General features: G+C 54.7%; 2 protein-coding genes across 9 annotated transcripts; one reads left to right on the top strand and one right to left on the bottom strand.

Annotated features, from left to right (window-relative positions):
* Positions 1-206: 206 nt before the first annotated feature.
* On the bottom strand, positions 207-19,774 carry SNRPD3 (small nuclear ribonucleoprotein D3 polypeptide). 3 transcript variants are annotated; one of them, XM_064481038.1, is made up of 4 exons: positions 19,694-19,774; positions 7,689-7,832; positions 2,286-2,478; positions 207-421 (listed from the first exon to the last, which is right to left on the bottom strand). In XM_064481038.1, the coding sequence occupies exons 1-4, from the start codon at positions 19,742-19,744 to the stop codon at positions 360-362; spliced, it is 450 nt and encodes a 149-aa protein (XP_064337108.1). In that variant the 5' UTR covers positions 19,745-19,774; the 3' UTR covers positions 207-359. The 3 variants fall into 3 exon arrangements, with proteins under 3 accessions (XP_064337108.1, XP_031298250.1, XP_010985605.1); XM_031442390.2 differs by lacking the exon at positions 19,694-19,774 and adding an exon at positions 9,229-9,387; XM_010987303.3 differs by lacking the exon at positions 19,694-19,774 and adding an exon at positions 9,202-9,344.
* Positions 9,410-22,207, top strand: GUCD1 (guanylyl cyclase domain containing 1). Of its 6 annotated transcripts, none has more exons than XM_064481037.1 (6): positions 9,410-9,660; positions 14,960-15,047; positions 15,839-16,004; positions 17,149-17,240; positions 19,124-19,236; positions 19,890-22,207. In XM_064481037.1, the coding sequence occupies exons 1-6, from the start codon at positions 9,471-9,473 to the stop codon at positions 19,979-19,981; spliced, it is 741 nt and encodes a 246-aa protein (XP_064337107.1). In that variant the 5' UTR covers positions 9,410-9,470; the 3' UTR covers positions 19,982-22,207. The 6 variants fall into 6 exon arrangements, with proteins under 6 accessions (XP_064337107.1, XP_031298209.1, XP_064337106.1 ...); XM_031442349.2 differs by having other exon boundaries at positions 14,963-15,047; XM_064481036.1 differs by having other exon boundaries at positions 9,414-9,660; positions 18,995-19,236.
* The last annotated feature ends 1,038 nt before the right edge of the window (positions 22,208-23,245 follow it).

The raw sequence follows: 23,245 nt of genomic DNA on the forward strand, positions 1-23,245 counted from the left end.
CCTCAGAGTCGTTCTGAGGGCTTAACCAGCAACAAGCCTGGAGCAGCAGCAAATGCTCTTATCAAAACCTGTGCTACTTCAAAGTACTGGCACCTTCCCAGGACATCGCCCTGGGTATCAGAGTTTAACCTGCTGCCAAGGCAAACACAATCAAAAACTCCAAAATGAACACAGTCCTTTTGTTCCCAAAAAGAAAAAAAAACAACCACCATCACCATATTTATTTAGTTTAACATATCTCCTGATCTAAAGAAAATGATGTCAAAAGATAACCTAGGACATATACACAGGTGCGCACCCCCCAAACCCAGACAACCTCAAAGAAAAAATAAGGGCAAATTTCTGTCCAACAGATAAATTCATCTTCGCTTCTGGAAGATGTTTCCACGTCCCATTCCACGTCCTCTCCCTCTTGCGGCCACTGAAAGATGGGAAAGAGAAAGGACAAGGCCAGGTCAGTGTGATCAGTGAGTACTCATACCACAGAGCAGCCAGGGCCCTGGACGTCGGCCCAGGAAGGGGCCTGAAAGGCCACCTGGTCCAGCACCATGCCCACCTCATCACATTTCACAGCAGGAAATGGGCGGGGACTGGTGCCTGGCCTCAGAGTGGGAGGCCCCAGACTCCTGCCTTCCAGCCCAGCACTGCTCTCTACAGGAGACTTGGAGGCAGGGCCCCAAAAGCTAAGGTGGTTTGGGGAGCCACTGTAGGAACCGCAGAAAAGATGAATTCTCAGAGCTGGCTGAGGGCGAGCTAATAAAACATGACAGATGCATTTAACTCACACTTAAAATTCTGAAACAAATACAGTTAAATGTTAACATCTATTAAATCTGGGTGAAAGGTTTCTTTGAGCTATTCTACGTGTGTGAAATGTTTCATAATACGAGGAAAAAATCACAAAGAAAAAACCCAGAAAACCCTCACAAAACCCCAAAACTAAACCACTCCCCATACAAAGGGCACAAGACTGCTGTTCTGTGACCTGAGGGTTTTGGGACAGGACCAGTAGCTTTGAAGAACAGGTGGCAATATCGTGACAGCTACTAACTGGAGCCTCACCCCCTCTCCTTTTAGAGCCTGGAACCGGCCTGAAGAGGGAGGGAAACCACAGGAGAATTGGGTCACGTGCTGATAGACCCGAGCAAGGGCTGGGGGGGGGGGGGTGCACAGATGGCTCAGGCAGAAGTCAGTGAGCCAGGCAACTCAGTCAAGCACCTCTGGGCTTCTCCTTTGGCGAGAGAAGATGGGACAGTCACACATTGACAAGGGCAGCCCCCATGGACGAAGCAGACAGAATACCAGTGCCCAAAGCCAGCACTTCTGAAAATCACTCCTTCCCCAGGATAAAAGGTCCAGAGCTTCTGGTTCTCTCTCCGTACTACCTCTCATTGGAGAAGGGCAAGGAGATTCTCTGATCAGTTATTCTGAAGGGCACTGTACAGGATTACTCAACTGCATCTTTAATCTCAAAAGCTGCCTCACATACAACGTGCACCGCAGCTGAAGATACTGACGGAGCCTCCAGTAACCCTCCTGCACTGTCCACCTCTTTATCACGATGGTCTTTAAGACCATTTCTAACGATTGCACTTGATTTCGTAACTTATCAGCATGGCTGAACTTTCAGGACCCAGATATAAAACTCTGATTGGGCTAACCCAGAAAAAAGGTCGCACTAAGTCACCAGGAAAGACTAGTGCATTTTTGGAATGTACTAAAGGAAGGATTTACTTTTAAATATAAGAAGCTTTGGAAATACAAGTTCAGCACCCTTTAATGGGTAAAGATGGCTCAAACCTGCTTCTTTCTTTTCTGGAAATGGGTCCCCCAGACTGTCTCCCCCCGTTAATGCTGGGTGTCAGTACACACCCTCAGCCTCACTAGGAACTATTTACCCCATCGCTTTAGGAGTCAGCTAATCCACACTGCAGTGTCTCCACTCAGCAAACTAGACCAAGGCAGACTCCCCAGAATTTCTGAAAACAAAGGGCCTCCCAGAGAGCCATTATGGGAGACCAACCACTCTTTCATTTAAATCCCCATCTTTTTTCTAAGGAGCCATTTTGGATTTTGCATAAGCCCCTTGAATTGGACCAGGTGAGGCAACACACAGAAGGCAGGGTACCTGCCCCCACCCAGGGTCCCCCAAGAGTGCAGGGAAAAGGGATGGCAGTGGTATGGAGAGGTCAGGTCCACCCCCAGGCCCCAGCAATAACAGGGCCCCTTTCTAAAAGGTACCAGACACACCCGCATGTCACAAGCAGTGCACCAGGAGCACCTACCTTGGGCCTTCAGAATAGCAGCTTTTCCCCGACCGGCCCCTGAGCCTTGGTTTTTGTTTTTCATGCTCTTCAACATGGGTGCGTTTTTCAGCATGTCAGGCAAAATCAGAAAGCGGATCTTGCTGCCGCGGATGTACACCTGCTCCAGCTGTGCCACACGGCCATCTCTGTAGGTGACTGTGATGTTGGACATCTGGAAGGAAATCACCAGCTCATCAGTAAGGTCTGACAGCAGGGAACAGGGGCACATGGAGACAAGCCTTGGCTGCTGGGAGGGGAGGCCAGAAAGGCAGAACTAACATAACAAAATCAAGGAGCCAGGCAAAGCTGGGGTAATTCCAGAGTGTCTACCATGTGAGCCAGGGACGGTGCTCAGCACTTCATATCATCGATCCTCACAGAACCTGCAGGGTAGGTATGAGATTTCTCATTTTTAAAGATTAAAAAAACTAAGGCATTTGTCCAAGGTCAAAGAGCCAGAATGCAGGGACTCCCGATTAGAACTCTGCTGGCCTGGCTCCAGGGCCCTAACTCAGCCTTCCTGCCAGCACATAAAATGCTCTTGGCGGTGATAATGCTAACTGAGACAGCTTAGAACTGCTTGTCCAAACTGTGTCCTGCATGCAGACTGCAAAGGCATCGTGAAGGTTCCCGTCCTCCCAGAGGACGTACTCCAGTAGGTGAGACTGAGCCCCGCTGGCCTGGGACAGGGACTGAGAGGTGGAGGTGGCAGTGCCTGCACTGAGGGCCCGGAATACTGGAGGGGTGCGAGGCAAGAGCTTGCAGAAAGAGACGGGACCGCCATCTCAGAGACCGTAGGGCCCCTCAAGTCTGTGGACAGAGGTGGGAGGGACAGGGTCCAGGGAGCACTCTGGACAGATGACTACCAGCATAGACAAACCGTAGGATGGGACTGGGGTGCCAGAGGTGAGTCCAGCCAGCACACTGCCTCGGTGTGGGAAGGGGACACAGACCTGCCAACAATCTCAACAGGGACCACATTTAACAGAAAAAGTAGCTTATTTCCCAGACTTCTGGATGGGAACGGATTACAGTGTATTCAGAACAGTCAAGCCCACACTGCAGGAGGTATGCTGCCTCCCAGATTTCTGACTGGCTTGCTGCTTTTTCCTTCCAGTGCTGACTGGCCACCTGGCCTCTGACTGAGAACCCAGCGTGCGAAAAGGCCAAGTACACTCTGAGGCCGCCACCACCGCCTACTCTGGGCGCTCTGCCGCCGCCAAGTCACCTCTCCTCCACTGCCTCCCGGAGCATCTCACCCCTGCCTGCCACACTCTCCCCAACCTGCTTCCAGGGTCCTTGACAGAGGCTGTTACATAAGAGCAACAAGACTTACACTAAGTGCTTTCACACACGGCACATGTCCTTGTTGAAGCAAGAGTCCAGTATCATCACTTCCACTGCAACCCTGAGAACCAGCCCGCTACTGCTCTCTGGCTCTCGCCACGGCGCCAGTGAGAAATGGCCATGCTGTGTGCAAGGCCCACAGGCCCCGCTACGGCTGCGCAGTGTGTCAACAAGCCCAGCTATGTCTGTACCATAAGCCAAAGGCAGCAACTAGGTTTTAATTAAAGTCAGGCAGGAACACCCAGTTCACTCAACTTTCCCAGCAGCCACAACAAAACACAGATGGCATGAGCAACAGGATCCAACAGGCTTATCACAGACTTGGAGTCAGACACTGGGTTTAGATCAGCTCCTCCCACATGTGATTGGTCACCCTGGGCATCTGGAACCTTGTCTGAGCTCAGAGAGGTCCTGTAATGACTGAAGGATCTACTGTACGTAAAAACCTCAGCGTAGTGCCCGGCACAGAATGTGCATGCAATGAACAGAATCTTCTGGTACTATTAAGCTCACAGCCCTTTGGAGACAGGTCCTAGCTTGACAAGTTAAACTAAGACTTTTAAAATCTCAACAGCACCCAGAACCTGGTTTCTACATTCTACTCCCAACCTGAAAGAAAGCAAAGCTCTTGAAGAAATGGCTGATTCCAGAGCTAGGTTAAAGATGAGCCTGTAACAAACATCTTGTACCACAAGTTAGGGATGTGCTCCCCAAAACAGCCAAGACATAAAGGACAGAGAAGTCAGCTTGAGAGGGTTCCTACTGGCCAAATCTGGGATCACTGGAACAGCACAATAAATAAGGCCAGCAGTGGACTATAACCCACTTAACAAGACATTGATAATGTGAGCCCATGTTGATAACAGATGAATGAATGAATAAATGGGGGATAAGGGGAGGCACTTCCATGCAGCAGACCCAATAAATACAGAGGGAATGATGGAGGAAAACAAATTATCCTTTTGCAAACTTAACTGTAAGAAGATTCAAGCAAGAATCCTCACTGGATGCTAAATGGGGCTTGGCGGGGGTGGGGGGTGGCGGGAGAATGAAGAGGAACAGAACACTCTCAAGTACTGACTTAAAGAAACGCCCCAGCAAAATTCTCATTAGTTACAAAAGGAAAGGAACACACACTGGAGAGACCACAAAGCACCCTAACCAAAAGATCAAGGTTAACAGCACCAATGGGGGCAGACAAGTGTTTCGGGCCTGAGTGACACCCCAGGAGACAAAATCACTTATACTGTAACAGTCAAAAGAGGGCATAACCCCAATCTAATTATGAGGAAACATCATAGAAACCCCAATCAAGGGACAGTCTAACAAAATAACTGGTCTCTAGTCTTCAAAATCGTCAATGGTGTGAAAAGCAAACTTGGAGGGACCATCCTAGACTAAAGAAGCATCAAGTGGGCTGACAGTGAAGCACAGTAAGGGACCCTGGACTGAATGAGGCAGAAAGGACAGCATGGCCATAAAGGACACACAAGGCACACACGTGTAGACAGTGGACACACTGCAGGTCAGAGTACCAGCTCGGTGCTGGAGTTCTTGAATTAGTAACTGTGCTGTGGACACAGTGAGAGGAAAGACACACAAGTACATGCAATAAAAGAGCATGATATCTGCAAGCCACTCTCAAATTGCTCAGAAGGAACATATAGTAGATAACTTAATAATTAGTTTTCCTTCTAGTTAGAAAGCTAGGTATCTGAAGAAATTCCTAACCACGATGCATTCACAAACTTCAAAAACTTTCCTGATACTAATTCTGGGAGGTTTTCTACTGAGTCACGTGAGAACTTCTTTTGGGTTACCACCTTTATATGAAGACACCACACAAGACCATTTCCCACAGACCATTATGCCGCAGCCAAGTGAACAGTTCAGACGGTCTTGTCAGTGGTGAGGTGATCGTGCCAGAGCCCCAAAGCATCACTTCTATGTAATCTATTAACTGTCAACTATCATTTTTCCCCACCAAAACAGCTGGAATTACACTGCTTCAAGCACAGTGAAGTTTTGGATTTGACTCTTACTCTCTTTTTAAAAGACAACATTTACTGTGCTTTATGATCACAAACTTAACATATGCTTATCATTTTTAAAAATGAGAAAAATATTTTAAAAATGTAATCACATACAATTTTCTACCAAAAGACAACCACTCACTTTGGTCTTCCTCAAAAACTTTTAAAGCATCTTAATGTATCATTTGTAGCTTGGGTTGTTTTTTTTTTTAACTGGGAACATATTGTAGAGTTTTGTATTCCTCCCCCATTCGGGTCAACAGCATTTCCCCGCAGCATTAAATACTCTTCTATGCTATTTTCTTTGGTGAATAATATTCTTTGTAATGTACACTAGTTTGGTTAATCATAATTCATTTAACTCGTTAGAAATGTTGGTTGTTTTCGGGTTTGCATTATTAAAAACAGCACTGCAATGGATACCCTTTGTCCACAACTGTGGATACATTTCTGAAAGCAGATCACAGCAAGGATCATGAACTCAAATATGCTGACATATGTTAAATACGCTTCCAGAAAGGAGGTAACAATTTACACTTCTGCTGGCAGAGTAGCAAGGACTCCTTGGAAGCATTATTAATTTTATTCTGCTAATTTACAAGTTTAGACATTCTTACTGTTTTTAATTTGCACATCTGATTATTAACAATGTCATTATTTCTGGACGTCAAATGTCCAGTATTTTTGTGAATTATCTACCCATTTTTAAATGGGAAATTAACATTCTTAACTACTGTGAAAACTACTTATATATTAAATAAAACAAACTTTCATCATAAAAAAAATCACGAGCTGTCCTAAAAGTCTGAATACTGACACAGCTAGGCCAGGAGACCACCCCCAGCCTCACTAAGAATCTACGACCCAGCGCACTGAACACAGGATCCAATCCACTGCCATCAAAGTTTCTCCCAAAAGGCTACATCAATATAGTGTAGTCTAGAAAATCAAAATGATGTGCTTATTTCTACTCATTATTCCTCACCTTAAAGCTCTTTTTATGGTTTCTGATATTTTACTAAATATCTAAGCTCACAATTGGGATGAACGTTTTCCCCAGGGAACATATTTTGGGTTTTTAGTATTTACTTTTTACTCTACCTCCTTTCACAAAGAGTTAGAGGAGACTCACACAAACTTATCTGGTAGGATAAAAGTAGACACAAAGGTCAAGGAGTGGGTAAGCTGGCGTAGACAGTGAAATGAAGCCAGGCACTTGGTACCCAGGAATGTAAACCCGAATCCCTGTACATTTAATAAAGGCCTGTTCATCCCTTGATGCAGGGCCCTCAGCAGCACGCATGCTGGTGCCACGTCCTGCAGCCACCAGATCAGGCCTGCCTTGCAGGCGTGGGCTATGGGGAGCTAAGAGAGAAAAGCTCCCTGCCTTCCCAGCCAAACTTCAGACGCTCAGAAGTGCCTACACTCCCTGACCCAAGAAGCACCACAGGGACTTAACAAGTGCATACATCACATTTTCAAATGTCAGAAAAGGGCTGATAACAGGCTACGTTAAAAATACCCAAAGAATCCAGAAAGAAGGTGTATTTTGTACGGGGGTGTTGTTGAGGAGATTATCTAACACTGTATCTCCTTCCTTTGGGCCCAGGAGGAAGATCTCTCATATCCAGGGTCAGGCAAACACACACTGGTGTTTCACTGAAAGGAAACTATGCACCTCAGTACTGATCGTGTCCCTCTACCTGGCCTGTAGGAAGCTTAAAACTGTCCTCTAAACTCACACCTGTGACTTCTCTTAAACAGGTCCCCAAAATATGGGGGAAAATGATTACAGGATTGGGAAAAGAAAGGACAAAGCTAAATATCCCAAACGGCTCTTATTTATGCCCACACCCCTGGGACCCGTAACAGTGGCACACATCAGGCACCCAGTAAGTAACTACTGAACCAGAACTTCAAAAACACCTCCAATCACCATCTGTCTGTCCTCCAAGACACAGGCTCATGCTGCCCCCACAGCTTCGTGTGCAAAGCAGGATACCTGGCAGTTCATGTTGTCCTCGGCTTCAATGAGCTTCCCTCGATACACCTCACCGGTGTTTGTCTCACAAGTCACGATGTGACCCTCCGCTTCATGCAGGACTTTAATCGGCACACCAATAGACATCTTGGCAGGAAGAGAGTCCTATGGTGAGAGAGACAACAATGAGTTCATCTTTCAGAGCTGGAGAAGGCAAGTGGCACACACCATGTCTCCCTCAAGGCCTCACACTCCATGAAACTTAACAAAGCTGCATTTTTTTTTAAGCAGGAAAAAAGGAGGACTCCCAGCTGGAGGAACCTACCTGGCAAACACAAGCAAGATGTGGGTGGGGAGGAATGGGGAACTAGATAGAGGAAAAGCTAATGGGAATGAAAAGAAAGTGCCTCCCATCTCCCCACCACCACATGTCCCTTTATCTTCATCAAATAACTATGTGTTCCCCTACTGGGAACAGACGGTTATTGGTGTGTTGAGGAAGAGAGGGGCTGGGATGCATGTGTACCTGTCAACCCAAAGTTGCAGGTAACACCACTGCAAGAACCTATGATGCAGACCTCAGCTGTCCCAAAGGGTAGTCAGTGTCCACATTTAGCTACAGAAATTAAACCCAACTAAAATGAAATTAAGTTAAAAATTCAGTCCCTTAGTCACACTAGCCACATTTAAAGCTCCCAGTGGCCACAAGTGGCCAGTATCGGGCAGTGCAGATATAGACCAAAAGATCCAGGCCAATCTAGAAAAGACTGTGCATTTAATTCAACCCATTAAGTGATCTCTGACCCTCCACTTACTTCACCATTAAGGCTAAAGAGAAAACATCAAAGCGTTCACAAAGAATGTGCTGTAAGCAGGAAATAGTTATCTTGGAGGAAAAACAATTGGGGCAAGTGCCTGACTTGACCTAATTAAAAGAGAAAAAGCAGTGAACTTTTAAATTCCAAGATGAGTAGCTGAAGGTTGGAACACCGGTGTGGTCAAGACAGGAAAGGGGACAGGAGAGGCTGGGAAAGACAGGCTCCCTTGGTGAGGTGCCTGGTGGATTTTATACTGAACACAGTGGGGGAATCACGGCAGATTACAGGTCAGGAACTATCTAATGCAAAGGCGGCAGCGCTTACAAAATGGACTTAACACAGCTTAGAAACAGGGAAACTTGACAGAATCTTGTGTAAGTGTGGAAAGCCTGAGGGGAGCGTGCCTGGAAAGGGGATGGAGGCCGAGATGCAAAGGATTTCGAAGAAGATTATGCAGGATTTCGGGGGAGGAGACAGCCAGAAATGATCTCAAGACCACTGCCTGGGTGCTTCGAAAAGCACCGTCCTGGAGAGGTGTAGACAGTGAAGAGCACGCACTTTGAGGAAAAGCTAATGAACTCGCTTCCAGGCGCCAGTGAGGCGACGCTGCTGTTTGGGTGGCCGGGCTTCCCGCCCTTCTCCATCCCCGACTCCGCAGAGCTCCTACGCAGCGCGTCCTTCTCCAGCCCCGGCCCCTCGCGGGTGCCTGGACCTACCCTCGCCCGCCCCCGGCCTCTCCTCACCGGCTCCGGTCTCTTCCTTTCTGGTGCTGCGGAGACTGGCGACCACGAAGGCGTGAGGCGAGCGAATGGCGGGCCCGCGCTCCCAGAATACCTCGCGTTCCCAAAATGCCTTGCGCAGGGCCCGCCCCCCCCCCTTCCTTTTCACAGTGGCGAGCGCAGTCTCGCCTCCGCTTCCTCTTCACCCCGCCGGCTGGGAAACTTCGGCTCTGGTACAATAGTTCCGGCCCCGGAAGAGAGAGCTGATGACGGGACCCAGGTGCCGCCGGAAACACCGACCCTCGGGCCGGCAAGGGCAAAGTGGGGCTCGCGCTTCCAAGCACCCGACACCAGAGACGGGCTGGACCGCCCGGCGGGGCTTGGTGGCGGCAGGTGGTGGGACCGAGGGCCAGGACCTCCCCTCACAATTTAAACTTCGGAACCCGGCAGCGCCAGGTGAGGCGCGCCCTGAGCGAGGCGAGGTACCCCACCGAACGGATAGGGGAACAGGGACGGAGCAGAGCGGAGGCCGGCCCACGGGATTCGGAGTAGGACTGGGCCTCGCGGAGCCCCGCGCTGTGCCTCGGACCCGATGCTGGTGGAGGCGCGGTGTCGGGCAGAGGCGGAGCTTGCCCGGGGAAGAGCCTCTGGGGAGCCAGCGTTCTCGGAACGCCCGGGCCTGGGCGGGGCTTCCGGGGAGCGAGGCGGGGAAGAGCTGCGCGTTCGCGCAAGGCCCGGGGAGGCCAGGGGCGGGGTCCCCGGGAGCCCAGACCCCGAGCGGCAGGGACCCGCTGAGATCCAGAGCCTGCGGGCCTGGAGGCGTAGGAGTCGGGGGAGGGGCAGGGCGGGCCGAGGCCTGGAAAGGCCGGGGCGGGGCTTGGGGTGGCCCAGCAGTCGCCTCCTCTTCTCCCCGCCGTACTGGCGCTGGCGGTGGCGGTGGCGGTGACAGTGGCGGCGCAGGAACCCGGCGAGCACCGGCCCCGCTCCCGCCCCAGCCGAAGTCGAAGCTGCAGCCGGCGCCGGGCCGGGGCCATGGGAGCCCCGCGCTGCCCGGGTCATGAGGACAGAGGCGGAGGCAGAGGGGCCACCACTGGAGTCCGGTCAGTGCCTCCCTGAGGGCTCAGCCCTCACTCCGGGGAACAAGGGGAACCTCACCCTAGCGCGGGGCAGGGTTCCGTCGCGCGACCGTGGGCCGACCGCCCCCACGGCACAGGCTGTAAAGCTTTGAGCGAAACCTGGCCAGGTGTGCACTCCGCCTTGGCCCCCACCCCAAGCCCCGGTTAGTTGGGACCCTAGTCAGCTCTGTTAGCGGTCATGGGAAGATCTTGGTTGTGAGGCAGGGGCGGCATCTTCCCTAGAAACGGAAAGTCCTGCTGGACCCGCCTTGGGAGATCTGTCACTTCAGGGAACTGAGGCCTAGAAGGGCAGGGAACTGGCTGTGAGCACAGAACGACGGGGAAGGGCCCCCCAGACTCAGCTTTTTTTTCTTGCTGCAGTTCTTCACTCTACTTCCTTCAGTCCCATGTGGCCTGAGTTCCTTTGGGGCAGAAACCAAGACTGACATTCAGTGCCCTGGGTGTAAGTTTGCGTTTCTAAGTGGGGGGAGGGGAGCAATAATTCCTGCTCTGCTTCAAGCACAGGGTTGAAGAGAAAGAGACAGTGCTTGCTGGTAAACTTAAAGTGAGGTGCCAACTCATGGGAGAGGTCAAGAGCATGTGGGACCCCCGCCCTAAGGCATTAGTGGGGCACTGGTTGTGATTACAGCAAGTCGTAGGTGCTACCCTGGGTTTTGCCTCCTTATTCCTCCAAGTATCTGACCCAGTGATCTTGATCAGACACTTGCCTTTCCTGAACCTCAGTGGAGTAGTGAGTCACATTTACAGGGAGGTCTCTATGGGCAGGCACTGTGCTAAGCTGTTTACATGCAGAGCCTTATTAATCCTCATAACCCATTGTTATTTGCACTTTTGAGCAGACTGAGGCTGAGAGGGGTTAAGTATTCAGGGCCCGTGAGCTGCCAACTGAGGCCAGGCCATTGCCTGCCAGGCAGTCCCTAACTCTCAGGTGGGACAGTCCCTTGGCTCCAGGCATCAATATCTGGCAGCAAGTTTGGCCTCAGAAGGCCTCGCCTACTCTTATCACTCCCTGCAGGAATACCTCTGGGTCCCTGTGGGCTGCCCTTCCTGTGCCAGGATGGGATGGCCATGTGGGGATGTTTAGCCACCTGGGGGGTAGGGTGTGGGGAGGATTAAAGGGTTCTAGAGATCAGGGCAAGAAGAAGAGGGGCAGCAGAATTTCCGGGGGCCCTAGAGAACATGTCCTGTGCCACATCTCCAGCGGAGCATAGGGGAGGCATGGACAGAGTCAAAGTCTGGCCGGAGATGGCCCAGCTAGCCAGTGCCAGAGCCCAGGCCACAGAGTAAGGAGGGAGCTGTGAACAGAGGGCTACAGTCTGGAAGCCTAGGGGAAAGGAGTGCATTGCGGTGACAAGTGGGACTGGGAATCTTGAGGTATAAGTCCTTTTTGGGGAAAAAAACTCCTTCCATTCACCGTTAGGCATGTCTGCATACCTCCTGTGGTCAGAGGGCTGGGAGGAGGCAAATGCAACCCTTTGCCTGCCTGCCACTGGGGAGTTACTGGTCTTTCTGGTGCGGGAGGCAGACACCACCTCAAACCCTCCATATTGAGGGCCTCAGGGAGGGAAGGAGCCAGAGCATCTGGATGTTCAGAGATGGGAGACAACGTTCCGGACTGAAGGGTGTGCAGGAGCAAAGGCTGGGGAGTAAACAGCCTGTGTAAAGAAAAACAAAAAGGTACTTTATAGCTACAGCGAGGGCTTCTGGAAGAGGGAGGCGCCCACCCCGAGGACCCAACAGCCTGCATAGAGTTCTCCCTCCCCTCAGCCCCATGGGGGCTTGTTTTAGAATATGAATACCTCGAAGGTAGAGCTCTGGTCCCAGGCACCTGTAGTGTCCGCAGAGCTAGCACACAGTGGTAGTTCATTTCTTCCAGCAAATGTTTACTAAGTTACTACTAAGCCTCAGACACTAGGCACGGGGAGTAACACTGAACAAAATTAGCAAATTCTCAGCCTTTAGGAAGCTTACGGTTTAGTGGGGAGACGGGATAGCTGTATTTTATGTTTATGTTTTTATTAGTTTTGCTGAGTATTCTGGAGGAGACAAGGAAGTACTGTGAAGGAGGGCCCCTCCCCACAAAGCCATAGTCAGAAAAAGCCTCTCAGAGGAGGAGACTTTGACCTGGGACCTGAATGACAAAAAGAGACAGCCTTGAGTACTGAGGGGAAAGAGAGTTTCAGAGCTGCACGTGCAAAGATCCTGGGGTGAAGACCAAAGTGAGGCGGGTGGGATGGGCCCTGGAGGCCTTAGTAAAGGGTGAGAATTTTATTCTAAGAGCAGTAGGAGACATTGTAAATCAACTATATTTCAATTAAAAAAAAAGTTAAAAAAACCTCTGACCAAAATAAAATTTAAAACATGTAAATTATGGTATAAAGGTAACTAAGTTGTTAATGAAAATTTAAACAGTCAAAGAAAAAAGAGAGATCCCTCTGGCCACGGTGTACAGAAACAGGAGAGGGGCTGGGGGTAGAACTGGAACAGAGGACAGGCAGAAGTCAGGCAGGACAGCCCTCAGGACTGAATCCACGGCATGGGGAGAATGTTGGAGGGCCTTAAGTGGTGGCCTGCGTTCCTTTTTTTTTTTTTAAGAGATTTTTTATTTTGGGGGGGGGTTAGACTAGTTAATTAATTAATTAATATATTTATTTATTTTTAGAGGAGGTAGTGGGGATTGAACCCAGGACTTCGTTAATGCTAAGCATGTGCTCTACCACTTGAGCTATAGCCTCCCCCAAACTGGGTTCCTTTTGGGGGCTCCTGGGGCCAGGGGAAGTGGGGAGCAAAGCCTGGGCCCGACTGGCTTCAGTGCGCCGGGCCCCGGCTGATGGAGGGCAGGGCGCAGCTTGCACCTGCAAAGGGCTTCACACACATTCTCACCCCGAGTGCCCACGGCATCCTGCAGGCTGACACCTGAGGGCTCGTTTCACAGAGGCTGACGCGGGCACCGAGAGGCCAGATGGCTCAGCCAGTGGGTGGCCTGCACTCACCACGCCATCCTGCGATCCACGAGCCCTGCGGGTGAGGCGTAGACGGGAGAGGCCAGTATAGTGCAGCAAAGAAGCAGTCAGGTCCCTGCCTCCTGGGGACACACAACAGCCCAGCAGGGCACAGACAAGCTCAAGGTGAGGGTCCTGCCTGTGAGCCAGAGTGTGATCTGGGGCCCAGCCGGCCTGGGATCAGGGAAGGCCTGGAAGTGCTGGCATCTTAGCCAGGCCTTAAGAGCTGGGGAGGGCTTAGACACAGGAGAGTGGGAGCTTGGGATCCACACCAGGCGAGAGACTGCCCGGGCAAGGCCGGCAGGTCGAAAGGCCAGGATGAGCTCCAGGGCTCCCGCATGGCCCTCTGGGTTGGTGCACACGACAGGAGCCAGAGCAGCTCTGCGCAGGCTGGTCGTGGGTTCAAGAGAGTCCCCAGGACCCCTGAGGTGAGGAACCAACGTGGGCTGAAAGGGTGTCGTGAGTGAGAACAGCGGTCACAGCCGAAGGGAAGTCCCTCCCGTTCTTCCATTCTGGCTGTTGAGTCACAGGATCCAGGGCAGGAGGGTCCTGCAGGCTGTGCGCCAGCCTGCCCCGCCACAGCCCTCTGCCTGGTGCCCCGACTTTCCTCTCTAGAGCACACCCTGATCACTTCCCCTAGCTGGGCCCCCTGTTTTTCTCTTCACTTGCTTGTCTCTGCTGTCCACCAAGGCAGGGACCTGTCTGTGTCACTCACCACCATCTCTCTGGTTCACATGTCAGGCACTTACTAGACTCTTGGGCAATACTTGTTGACTGAACGCCTGAATCAGATCCAAGTCCCCAATTTAGAGGCGGCCGGACTCAGCCCAGCATGAGGAAGTCAGTTGCCCAGCCCGCAGCCAGCCAGTGGCAGGCCCGGGGCTAGAACGCCTGGGTCGGGCCCTTTCTGCTGCGCCTCACTGCTTGGCAAGGAGACTGAGAGGTCACCCAGGGTAGCATTTTACGTACAGATGACGTGCCAGTCCCCTCCTCGGAGCTGTGGTCTTCACGCTGTGGTGGCCCTGGGGGCTTTGGAGTCCTTGGCCTTGTGAACTCAGACTTGAACATCTGAGCACCTGCTGTGTCCAGCCCTGTCCCTGCCTCCTTGGAACTCCCACCACGAAGAGGCTCAGAGAGAAAGGCCTGTGGGGCTGGGAGTGCACGCAGCGGGGGCTGGGCATGGAAGGGCAGTGTGGTGGAGAAGCCACGTCCACAAGCAGGCGTTCGCTCAGCTACCTGGAGGGCCAGGACAGTCCTGGCAGAGGGAGCAGGTGTAAAAAGGCCCCGGGGCACGTGGGCTCATGATGGGAACGTTCCGCCTGGAGGGCAGGCTGGGAGGGGAGGAGAGGCAAGGAAGCAGAGGGCACTGGGCAGCAGCCATGAAGGCACTGCCCTGAGAGGTGTGGGAACCAGCTCACTGGGGCATTTTGTGCTAGACTGACCTGCTCTGACTGGCATTTCAGGGGGATCACTGCTGTTGTATGGAGAATGGACGGGTGGTGGCCCGTAAGGTTTGGCCCAGCCCCTGAACAGCCCCTGCAGCATCTGGGCAGGAGTTGAGGACGGTGGCTCCGGAGGGGTGGCAGTGGTGGGCACTGTGACCTCTGTGTTTCCCAGCAGGGGACTTTGTGCAGCTGCCTGTGCCCATCATCCAGCAGCTCTACCACTGGGACTGCGGCCTGGCCTGCTCCAGGATGGTGCTGCGGTGAGTGGGCAGGCCTCGGCCCTCCCCGTCCCACCCCCTGCCCTGGCTGGGGGACACACAGGGAGAGACCTGGTGGGATTCACTGTCCCTGTGGCTGTCCTCGGTTGGGGCTTGTGGGAGGCCCAGCTTCCATCCAGGCCCTATCCCATCTGCAAAAGTGAGCAAAGGGTGGACCAGGCCTTCCAGATCTGCATGCCAAGAGTGCCGGGGGCTCTGGGATGGCCAGGAAATCCCCGGTGCCCAGGCCTGGCCCACAGAGTGACCCCATGACTGAGACACAGGATCATGTGACCACTGCGTCACTAGGGAGCTGACTGCTGAGCTGAGGCTGTGTGACTACCACCATCAGGGCACAGAGGAACCATACCATCTCCATCTCCTTGTTGGAGAGTTTTCAGACAGCAGCATGGAACCCCAGGGCAGCCTCTCCCTTACCCATTTTACCTCCTGGAATTCCAGGCACAATAGGGTTCAACAGAAGAGTTCTGTGCTTAAAACTTAGAAAGCCTCTGCTAAGGTCCAAGCACTTCATCCTCGAGATGAAGCTAGTGAAGCCAGAGAGGATGGTGACTTGCCCAAAGTCACACAGCCAGCAAGAGATGTCAGGATCAGAGTCCAGGCCCTGGACTCCAGATCCAGTGTGGTGCCTGGGCAGTGTGAGGACAGGCTGTAGGATTTCACGACCAAGTCCAGGGGCTTGGGAGCTCAGACGGTGGCAGCCCTCGGGTGGGAGGTGACCCCGGCCAGCTTCCCCTTGAGGTGAGTGACCTCTGCGGCCCATCCACACACAGATACCTGGGCCAGCTGGACGACAGTGAGTTTGAGAGTGCCCTGCGGGAGCTGCGGCTAACCAAGAGCATCTGGACCATTGACCTGGCCTACCTGATGCGCCACTTTGGCGTGAGGCACCGCTTCTGCACCCAGACCCTGGGCGTCGACAAGGGCTACAAGAACCAGGTGAGCGCCGGCCACTGGCCTTCACTAGGTGCAGTCGTTGGAAGAGGGTGCGGTCAAGGGTGTGCATGCAGCTTGTGGAGACCAGGGAGCAGCAGCAGCCGGGCTCCAGGCAGGACTTGTGAGCAATTGGACCAGGTATCTTGGGTCCAGCTGCCCAGAGGACCTGAGCAGCAAGCGAGGTCTCTCCTGGCAACCCTTCCCCCTTGTCCAGAGACCACCCGCCTGCCTGCGACAGCTGCTGATGATGCTCAGAGGAGCCTTCCTGTGTCCTTCCCAGCACAAGCAGGGCCCAAGCCTCAGCACACCCTGCCCTCCTCTGGCCATCATTTTTTCCTCCTCATGGGGACAGCCGGCTCCAAGCTGGGTATTGGTGTTCTGGAAAAAAATCAATGTGCCATCTTTCCTTTTCTCTTTTTTGTCTTTTGAAAAAGAATGCCATGGCAGCCTTGCCGATACACCAGTGCGTTTCCCTCCCTGCACAGCTCCAGCTGGTCTTGCTTGCCTCCTGCAGAGGCACATCTTGGCCTGGGCTCCAAAACCTGGCAGAGCAGATTTGCTGCCAGCCTCATTGGCAAAAGGATTGTTGCACCGTGGCCAGTGCCGGTCACCCTAACTCTCCTTTGAACTTTCCAAGCCGGGAAAGAAGGCTCACTGATCCTGCTTGATCAGTGTGGCCATGAGGCAAAGGAAAGGGCCCAAGAGCAGGGTCTCTTCTGCCTCCCCCCCACCCCAGGACTCTGGCTCCCTGGAAGCCCCTGCACCAAACAGTATATTCCGTGGACCTCGCCTGGCTGAGCCTCGCTGGACATCCCGGGGCACTTTGCTCATTTACTCCAGACTCCTGCGCTCATGCCCGCCAGGGGACACAAGCTCAGGGTAGCTAACCTTCCCCAGGATGCCCACACGCCTCCTGAGCACCCTCCTCACCCTCTGTGTGGTCGGTCCCTTGCTCCCCAGCAGCTGCCCTGCCGGCCCAGGACAGACACAGCTTTCTGCCCGGGCCTGCTGCCTGCGCCGTCTTCCCTGTGGGCCAGGCTCCTCTGCTCTCCCACCATCTCTGACTCCGTGACATGCTGTTTACTCCATCCAACAGGGGTGAGGACAGCCAGGCCAGTGGCTTCTCTAACTGCCCCTCTGCTTTCAGTCCTTCTACAGGAAGCACTTTGACACCGAGGAGACCCGGGTGAACCAGCTGTTTGCACAAGCCAAAGCCTGCAAGGTGCTGGTGGAGAAATGGTGAGTCCACGCCCACCCTGCCCTTCCTTGCACGCCTGCTCACCAGACTGGTGGGGGGGGGAGGTTGGGGGTGACGTATGGGGAAGGCTGGGGAGTCAGGCAGAACTGGAGCTTCCCGTCCAGCTGGCATGGGGACAAGGCAGGCTGCGTGACCGACTGTACACAGACTCTCGCCTGGGGTGGATCCTGGCAGGGGTGGAGGGGCAAGTGAGCAAGGCAGACTCCAGCCAGCCCCCAGGGCTCACAGGGCGGTGGCATATTATGGAGCACAGGGACCCTGATGAAGGGTGATGGCTTGAGGCGCATGCTGGCTCAGCGATGGAGGCTGCGGAAACAGCCCAGGGTGTGGACCATCGAGGGAGGCCTGGCTGCCAGACCACCCCACAGGCTGCTGTGACCTGACATAGTCCTCCTGCTCATCTACACCTGAGGGCAGGACTCAGGCAGACCCTGGGAGCGACTTGCCCCGATGCAAGCGACTTCCTTCCCCAGGTCCCGGCCTGGCTCCCCCCACCTCTCTTCTCAGGTCTCCCATTCTTCCCAGGTTTGTTTCCATTATTAACATAATGTAGGCACACAGTAGCCCATCAGGAAACAGGGAAGACGTCCCCACGCATCATCTAGCCATCTGAGCACGTGTTAGAGGGAAAGGCAGCCAGTGTTTGCTTAGTGGGGTAGAGAGCTGGGGCTGCCCCCATCCCGCAGGTGAGGAACTGAGGATAGCAAAGCAGTGTGGGCCCCAGGGTCAGCCCAGCACCACGGCCATGCTGTGAACTGAACCTGGGACTTTGACCCCAGTTGTCCCGTGAAGCCTGCTGTTTTTCCTTCCAGCCCAGCCCCTGCCTTTCCCTGTAGCTGAAATCCTGCTCTGGTACAGACTGTGAGGAACTCAGCCAGCTGTTTTGTTTCAAAGACCAAATGGAAAAACTTGGCATTTTTCCCTGGGCCAGGGCAGCAAACTAGATGGTCACATGACTTGGCGTGGCTGGCATGGGGCCAGGCCACATGGCGCTAACGTGCCACTCCTGAGGAGATGGTCAGGAAGGAAGGGCCCTGAGTAGGTAGGCATCCCCACCAGTGATAATGGTGGGTCCCCCATGTAGTGACCCCCCCTAGCCCTTCTCCCCTCTGGCTCTTGTTTGGTCTGGTCTTCTCAGGGGGCATTGAAGGGGCCAGTGCCTAAGAGTCTGGAGCAGCCAGCTGCACTGGGGGTCCCCTGGAAGCAACACTGACCAGCCGTTCCTAGGCAGCCCCTTCTGCCACGAGCGGCCTTAGGAAAAAAAGAAAAACAAACTCTTCAGAGAAGAATTTGGTTTTAAAACTGGTGAAGCCATGCCTGGCTGAGATTTGGGGAATCGATTAGACCAACAATTTCCAACGTGAACCACAGATGATTTAGGGTAAAGGACTGAGGGAGGCACTAGGTAGAAAGAATCCACTAACTGTGTCGAGAGGTGGGGTGTGTTTAAGAGGTCCCTGATGGGGGGCCCTTCTGGAGCTGAACTCTCATCACCCCGTGAAGGGTCTGCTGGGGCCAGGATGTCCTGGGCACACCCAGAGCCCAAAACCCTGGTCTCATGCTTGGCCCCCGACTGCACCTGGGCCACAGGGGCACAGCAGGATGTTCCCTCTGCACTGAGCTCAGGGTGGACACGAGCTGTGTGACATGGGACAGAGCGGGGGCCAAGCAGGGGTCCACTCGAGAGACTGGGAGGCCGCCCAGTGGCGCTGGCTGACCTACCTCCTGCCCACAGCACAGTCAGCGTGCAGGACATCCAAGCGCACCTGGCACAGGGCCACGTGGCCATCGTGCTGGTGAACTCGGGGGTGTTGCACTGTGACCTCTGCTCCAGCCCCGTCAAGTACTGCTGCTTCGCTCCCAGCGGCCACCGCTGCTTCTGCCGCACCCCCGACTACCAGGGCCACTTCATCGTGCTGCGTGGCTACAACCGGGCCACCGGCTGCATCTTCTACAACAACCCAGCCTACGCCGACCGTGAGTGCGGGGACGTGGGGTGGGGACGTGGGTGGGGATGTGGGCGGGGATGTGGGCGGGGACATGGGCAGGGACATGGGTGGGGCGGGCCCTCAGCCCCCACAACTCCTTCCACTCAACCTGGTGTGGCCCAGAGCCACTCACCACCTTCTCCCCAAAGCCTCTGCTTTGCCTGGGCTCCCTAATCCACGCCACTCTCTCGCCGTGCAGCAGAGCAGCCACCAACCTGGGGCAGTGCTGGCCTCTTCCACACCCCCGCCATCGCCGGGCCAGGACATCTCTCCCTACCAAGGCGCCAGCCCCATGCCGCTGCCCAGGGCCCCACCCGTCTCCCCCAGGCCCGCCTTCTGAGGACAAAGGAGAGTCTTCCCAGCCCCATCCCTGCTCCAGACCCACCCAGGGCTCTCCACAGCCCTGGGGACAGGGAAGAACCCCCCCATGACTCACACAGACTTACCCTGGGCAGCCTCATGTGTTTCTTCCCCTCTCTGGGCCTCACTTTCTCCATCTGCTGAGCTCGGGAAGGGTCAGAGGACAGGCTCACAAAGTCCACCACAGGCAGGGAGGGCTTCCTGAACGGTGAGGGGTGGCTCACCGGGTGCCAGTGAACCCGGTGCTCCCCTGAGCCCGCTCCGCCCCTCCTGGCCCAGCAGGAATGTGCAGCACTAGCCTCAGTAACTTCGAGGAGGCCAGAACCAGCTACGGCACGGACGAGGACATCCTCTTTGTCTACTTGGACAGCTGACGGCGGGAGCCCACTGTGCCCGCCCCGCCGGGCTCACTCAGGAGGCCCTGGCCCTGGCCTGGGCTCCCGGGCTCTGGTGTGGAGCTGCCGCCTCTGCCAGGAGCTCCAGGAGGCTGAGGCCTGCCTGCTTAATCCACCAGCGCTGATTTCATCCTGCCCCTTCCCTCACACAACTGTAGTGGCTAGAGGGACCCCAGAGCATCTGCGTAGAGGTACCCCAGAGCATCTGCGTGGAGCTCCCCCAGGACCCCAAGCCCAACTCCAGCTGTGCCCAGGAGATGCCCACCCTTGCGGGTGCCCACGTGGCCTGCCCACCAGACCCAGGGCAGGGGGAGGAGTCTGAGCCCGTCTCCCCATAGGCCTGGTGGTTGAGCCCTGGAGACAGATGTTGTCAGGGCGGCGTGTTTGTTTGGATACTGTAGCTGAGCTCAGCCCCAGGGGCTGCAGACTCTCCGGGCCTCCTCTGGGACAGAAGTGCTGCAGACCCCGTGCCCTGTGGTGGTTGCCAGGCCTCTGGCCCCTGGGGAGGGCTGGACCTCAGGCAGAAAGGACTCTGAGGGCCCTGTGGCCTTCTGGGTACTCCAGCTCGAGAGGGTTGGGGCTTGGGAAGTGGGTGGGACCCTGGTTCCTGCTGGCAGGCAGTGCTCAAGAACAACTGAGCCCAAGGGCCAGGAATGGCTGCCTGGGCCTAGCGATCCACCGGCCCCGGGACCTCCTGACAGCAGCCTGGGTCCTGGTGGTGGGGTCTGCCTCTGAGAGTGGGGAGCCGCAAGGGTTGGGCTCAGGGGCTTTGGGCCTGAGGCAGTGGCTGGGGGCAGCCTTGGCCTCCCACCCACCCTGGTGTTCACACCAGGGCCTTTTGCACAGTGTTGGGTCTCATGTCTTGACAGAGAAGGGTGATGGCCACCCGGGATCTCACAGCACAGCATGTGGCGTGGACAGAGCTGTGTCCTTTTTCTTTCTTCTTTTGGGGTTGGGGGGAGTGGTTTTTTTGAGATTTAAGTTTTCACTTTATGGGAGTGAGACTCATCCTCAAGTAAGACAGTAACAGTGAGATCACAGGTACTTTGGAACCACTGACACCTCTCTTCACAGCCCACGCTCTCCTTCTAAGAGAAGGGCACTCACGGATGGCGGGCTGCGTGCTGGGGCCCCTCTCCGTATGGACAGAAACCCAGCCCAGGACCATGGTGGAGCTGGGTCTTGAACTCAGGTCTGCACCTAAAAAACAAGGGAAATGGATTATTCCCAGAGGGGCTGGGGACCCCCCACCCCTCAAGGGTTGCCTCAGGCTAGGGGGGTCGGGGAGCCCCAACAGCCACAACACCCTGGCCCCTCCGTGTCTTGGTCTTCCAGTGCCCGAGGCACGCGGCGGCGGCAGCTGCTGCCCCTCCCCCAGACTGTAAACCACACTCAGCATCTGCCCCGCGTACTCCTCCCCCCAGATTGTGGCGGCTCTGAGGGGCAGGGGTGGGCTCCGTCGCTGAGGGCTGTCAGACCACCCAGCTGTATTGCTCCTCAACACCCGGCAGCCTTGGCTGTTGGGGAGGGGCTGTTGGCTGGGCAGCCACCCTGGGTTTCAGAGACTAGCGATGCCTTCAGGCTGCTCTTATCACCATGGCCTTAATGCTGGGTGGCCCACGATCCCAGGGAGCTCTGGTTCCCATGCCCAGGGGTACCACGTGTGAAAGCTGTGGGGCTTGGGTGTCCTTAAGAGGGGTCGGGGTAAAACTGCCGAGAATGGATGTGTCAAGGGAAACAATGAGAGGAAGCAAAGCTTTGGGGCTGGCTGCACATGAGGGGGCCCTGACATGGAGGGCAGCCTCCACCCATCTTTTAGAGACATTCAGTCCCTGGGCTGGGAGGAGGGCTTCCCGGGACAAGCCACGGGTTGGAGGTCACCCTCCCGGAAGTTCACGAGAGCTGCCTGTCATTGCGACGGTGCTGTCTGCCTGGGAAGCATCACGGAGGCAGGATGCAAGCCTCGTTGGGTCATGTTCCTGCAGAAGTCATGAAAATGGGGCTGGAGACAGCCTGGACAGCAGGCACCCTGCCTACAGCCACCTCGACCCCTGTCCGCACTCAGGGGGCTGAGTGCAGCCCCAGGCCACGCTGTTCACTCCAGCCACATGGGGATAAAAGGGATCTTTTGCATTGCAGAGATTTTATACATAAATATATTTTGTTTGTAATGAGCCATTCTCAATAAACATCCTCACTGCAAAATGATGGCAGCCCTGGCCCACCTTTGTGACTGTTGTCTCCTTCCCGGGTTCTCTGCAGGAGCTCACAGGAACCCAGGTCCCTGACCTGCCACAGCGGGTTCAGCTGGGACTGGAGTCCAGCTTTCTGCTTCTCAGACCTGCATCCTCCTGGCACTGCTGGAGGCCCCATGGTCACCATGGGTTTACATGAGGGTCTTTGGAGCTGTTGGCGGGGGTTGCAGTCACCTCGAGGCTTGGCTGGGGCCGGAGCATCTGCTTCCAAGCTCACTCAGGGCTGCTGGCCACAGGCTGCCTAGGTGTCCTCACTCAGGACAGATGGTAATGGGAGGGAGCAAGAGACAGCATGAACCCCAGGAGGCAGGGGTCACTGGAGGTCGTGTGGTTCTGTTTTTTTTAGATCTCAGAACAGAACTCAGCACCCCAGAAACCACCCTATCTAGCGTGCCCTGAGGCATGCCCCTCAGAATGCCTGCGGTGAGAAGCTCTGTATGACGGGGTGCCCTGGTTGGTTCAGCCTGGCAAACACCACAGGCTACAGCCCCCGCCTGGAGATTTGGGATGCCCAGAAAAGGCTCTGAATAACCCTGCCAAAGGGGACCCTGTTCATTGAGAGTTTCCCCAAACTATTTAGCAACAAGAGTTTGTTTCTGTGTAACACTGGTATTCTGTGAGATACACTGACTCTTGGGTAACCACTGCTCCAGTCCGGGGGATACTGCAGCCCAGAAAGTGGCCCGAGGTCATCACTCAATGAGCTGTAAACAGCGCTTGACCGAAATCCATCGTTGCTTTCCCAACCCGCAGCCCAGGCCATGGTCAGAGGCAACCCTGGTGACCTTACAGGGCTGAGCCAGTGCTGACAGCAGCAGGAAGTGAACTCTGAACTCCCGGGGGCCTGCTTCCAGGCAGGAAGGCTGGCGTTTGCTGCCTGGCCTCCATCTGACCTGCCCCAGCTGCAGTATCCAGGAACACACGTCCTGGACTTGTCCTGGCCCAAGGGAAACCTCAGCTTTATCTCTGACAGCTGATCCTCTGGGGG

Source organism: Camelus dromedarius, chromosome 31, assembly GCF_036321535.1.
Source record: "Camelus dromedarius isolate mCamDro1 chromosome 31, mCamDro1.pat, whole genome shotgun sequence".
Taxonomy (NCBI): domain Eukaryota; kingdom Metazoa; phylum Chordata; class Mammalia; order Artiodactyla; family Camelidae; genus Camelus; species Camelus dromedarius.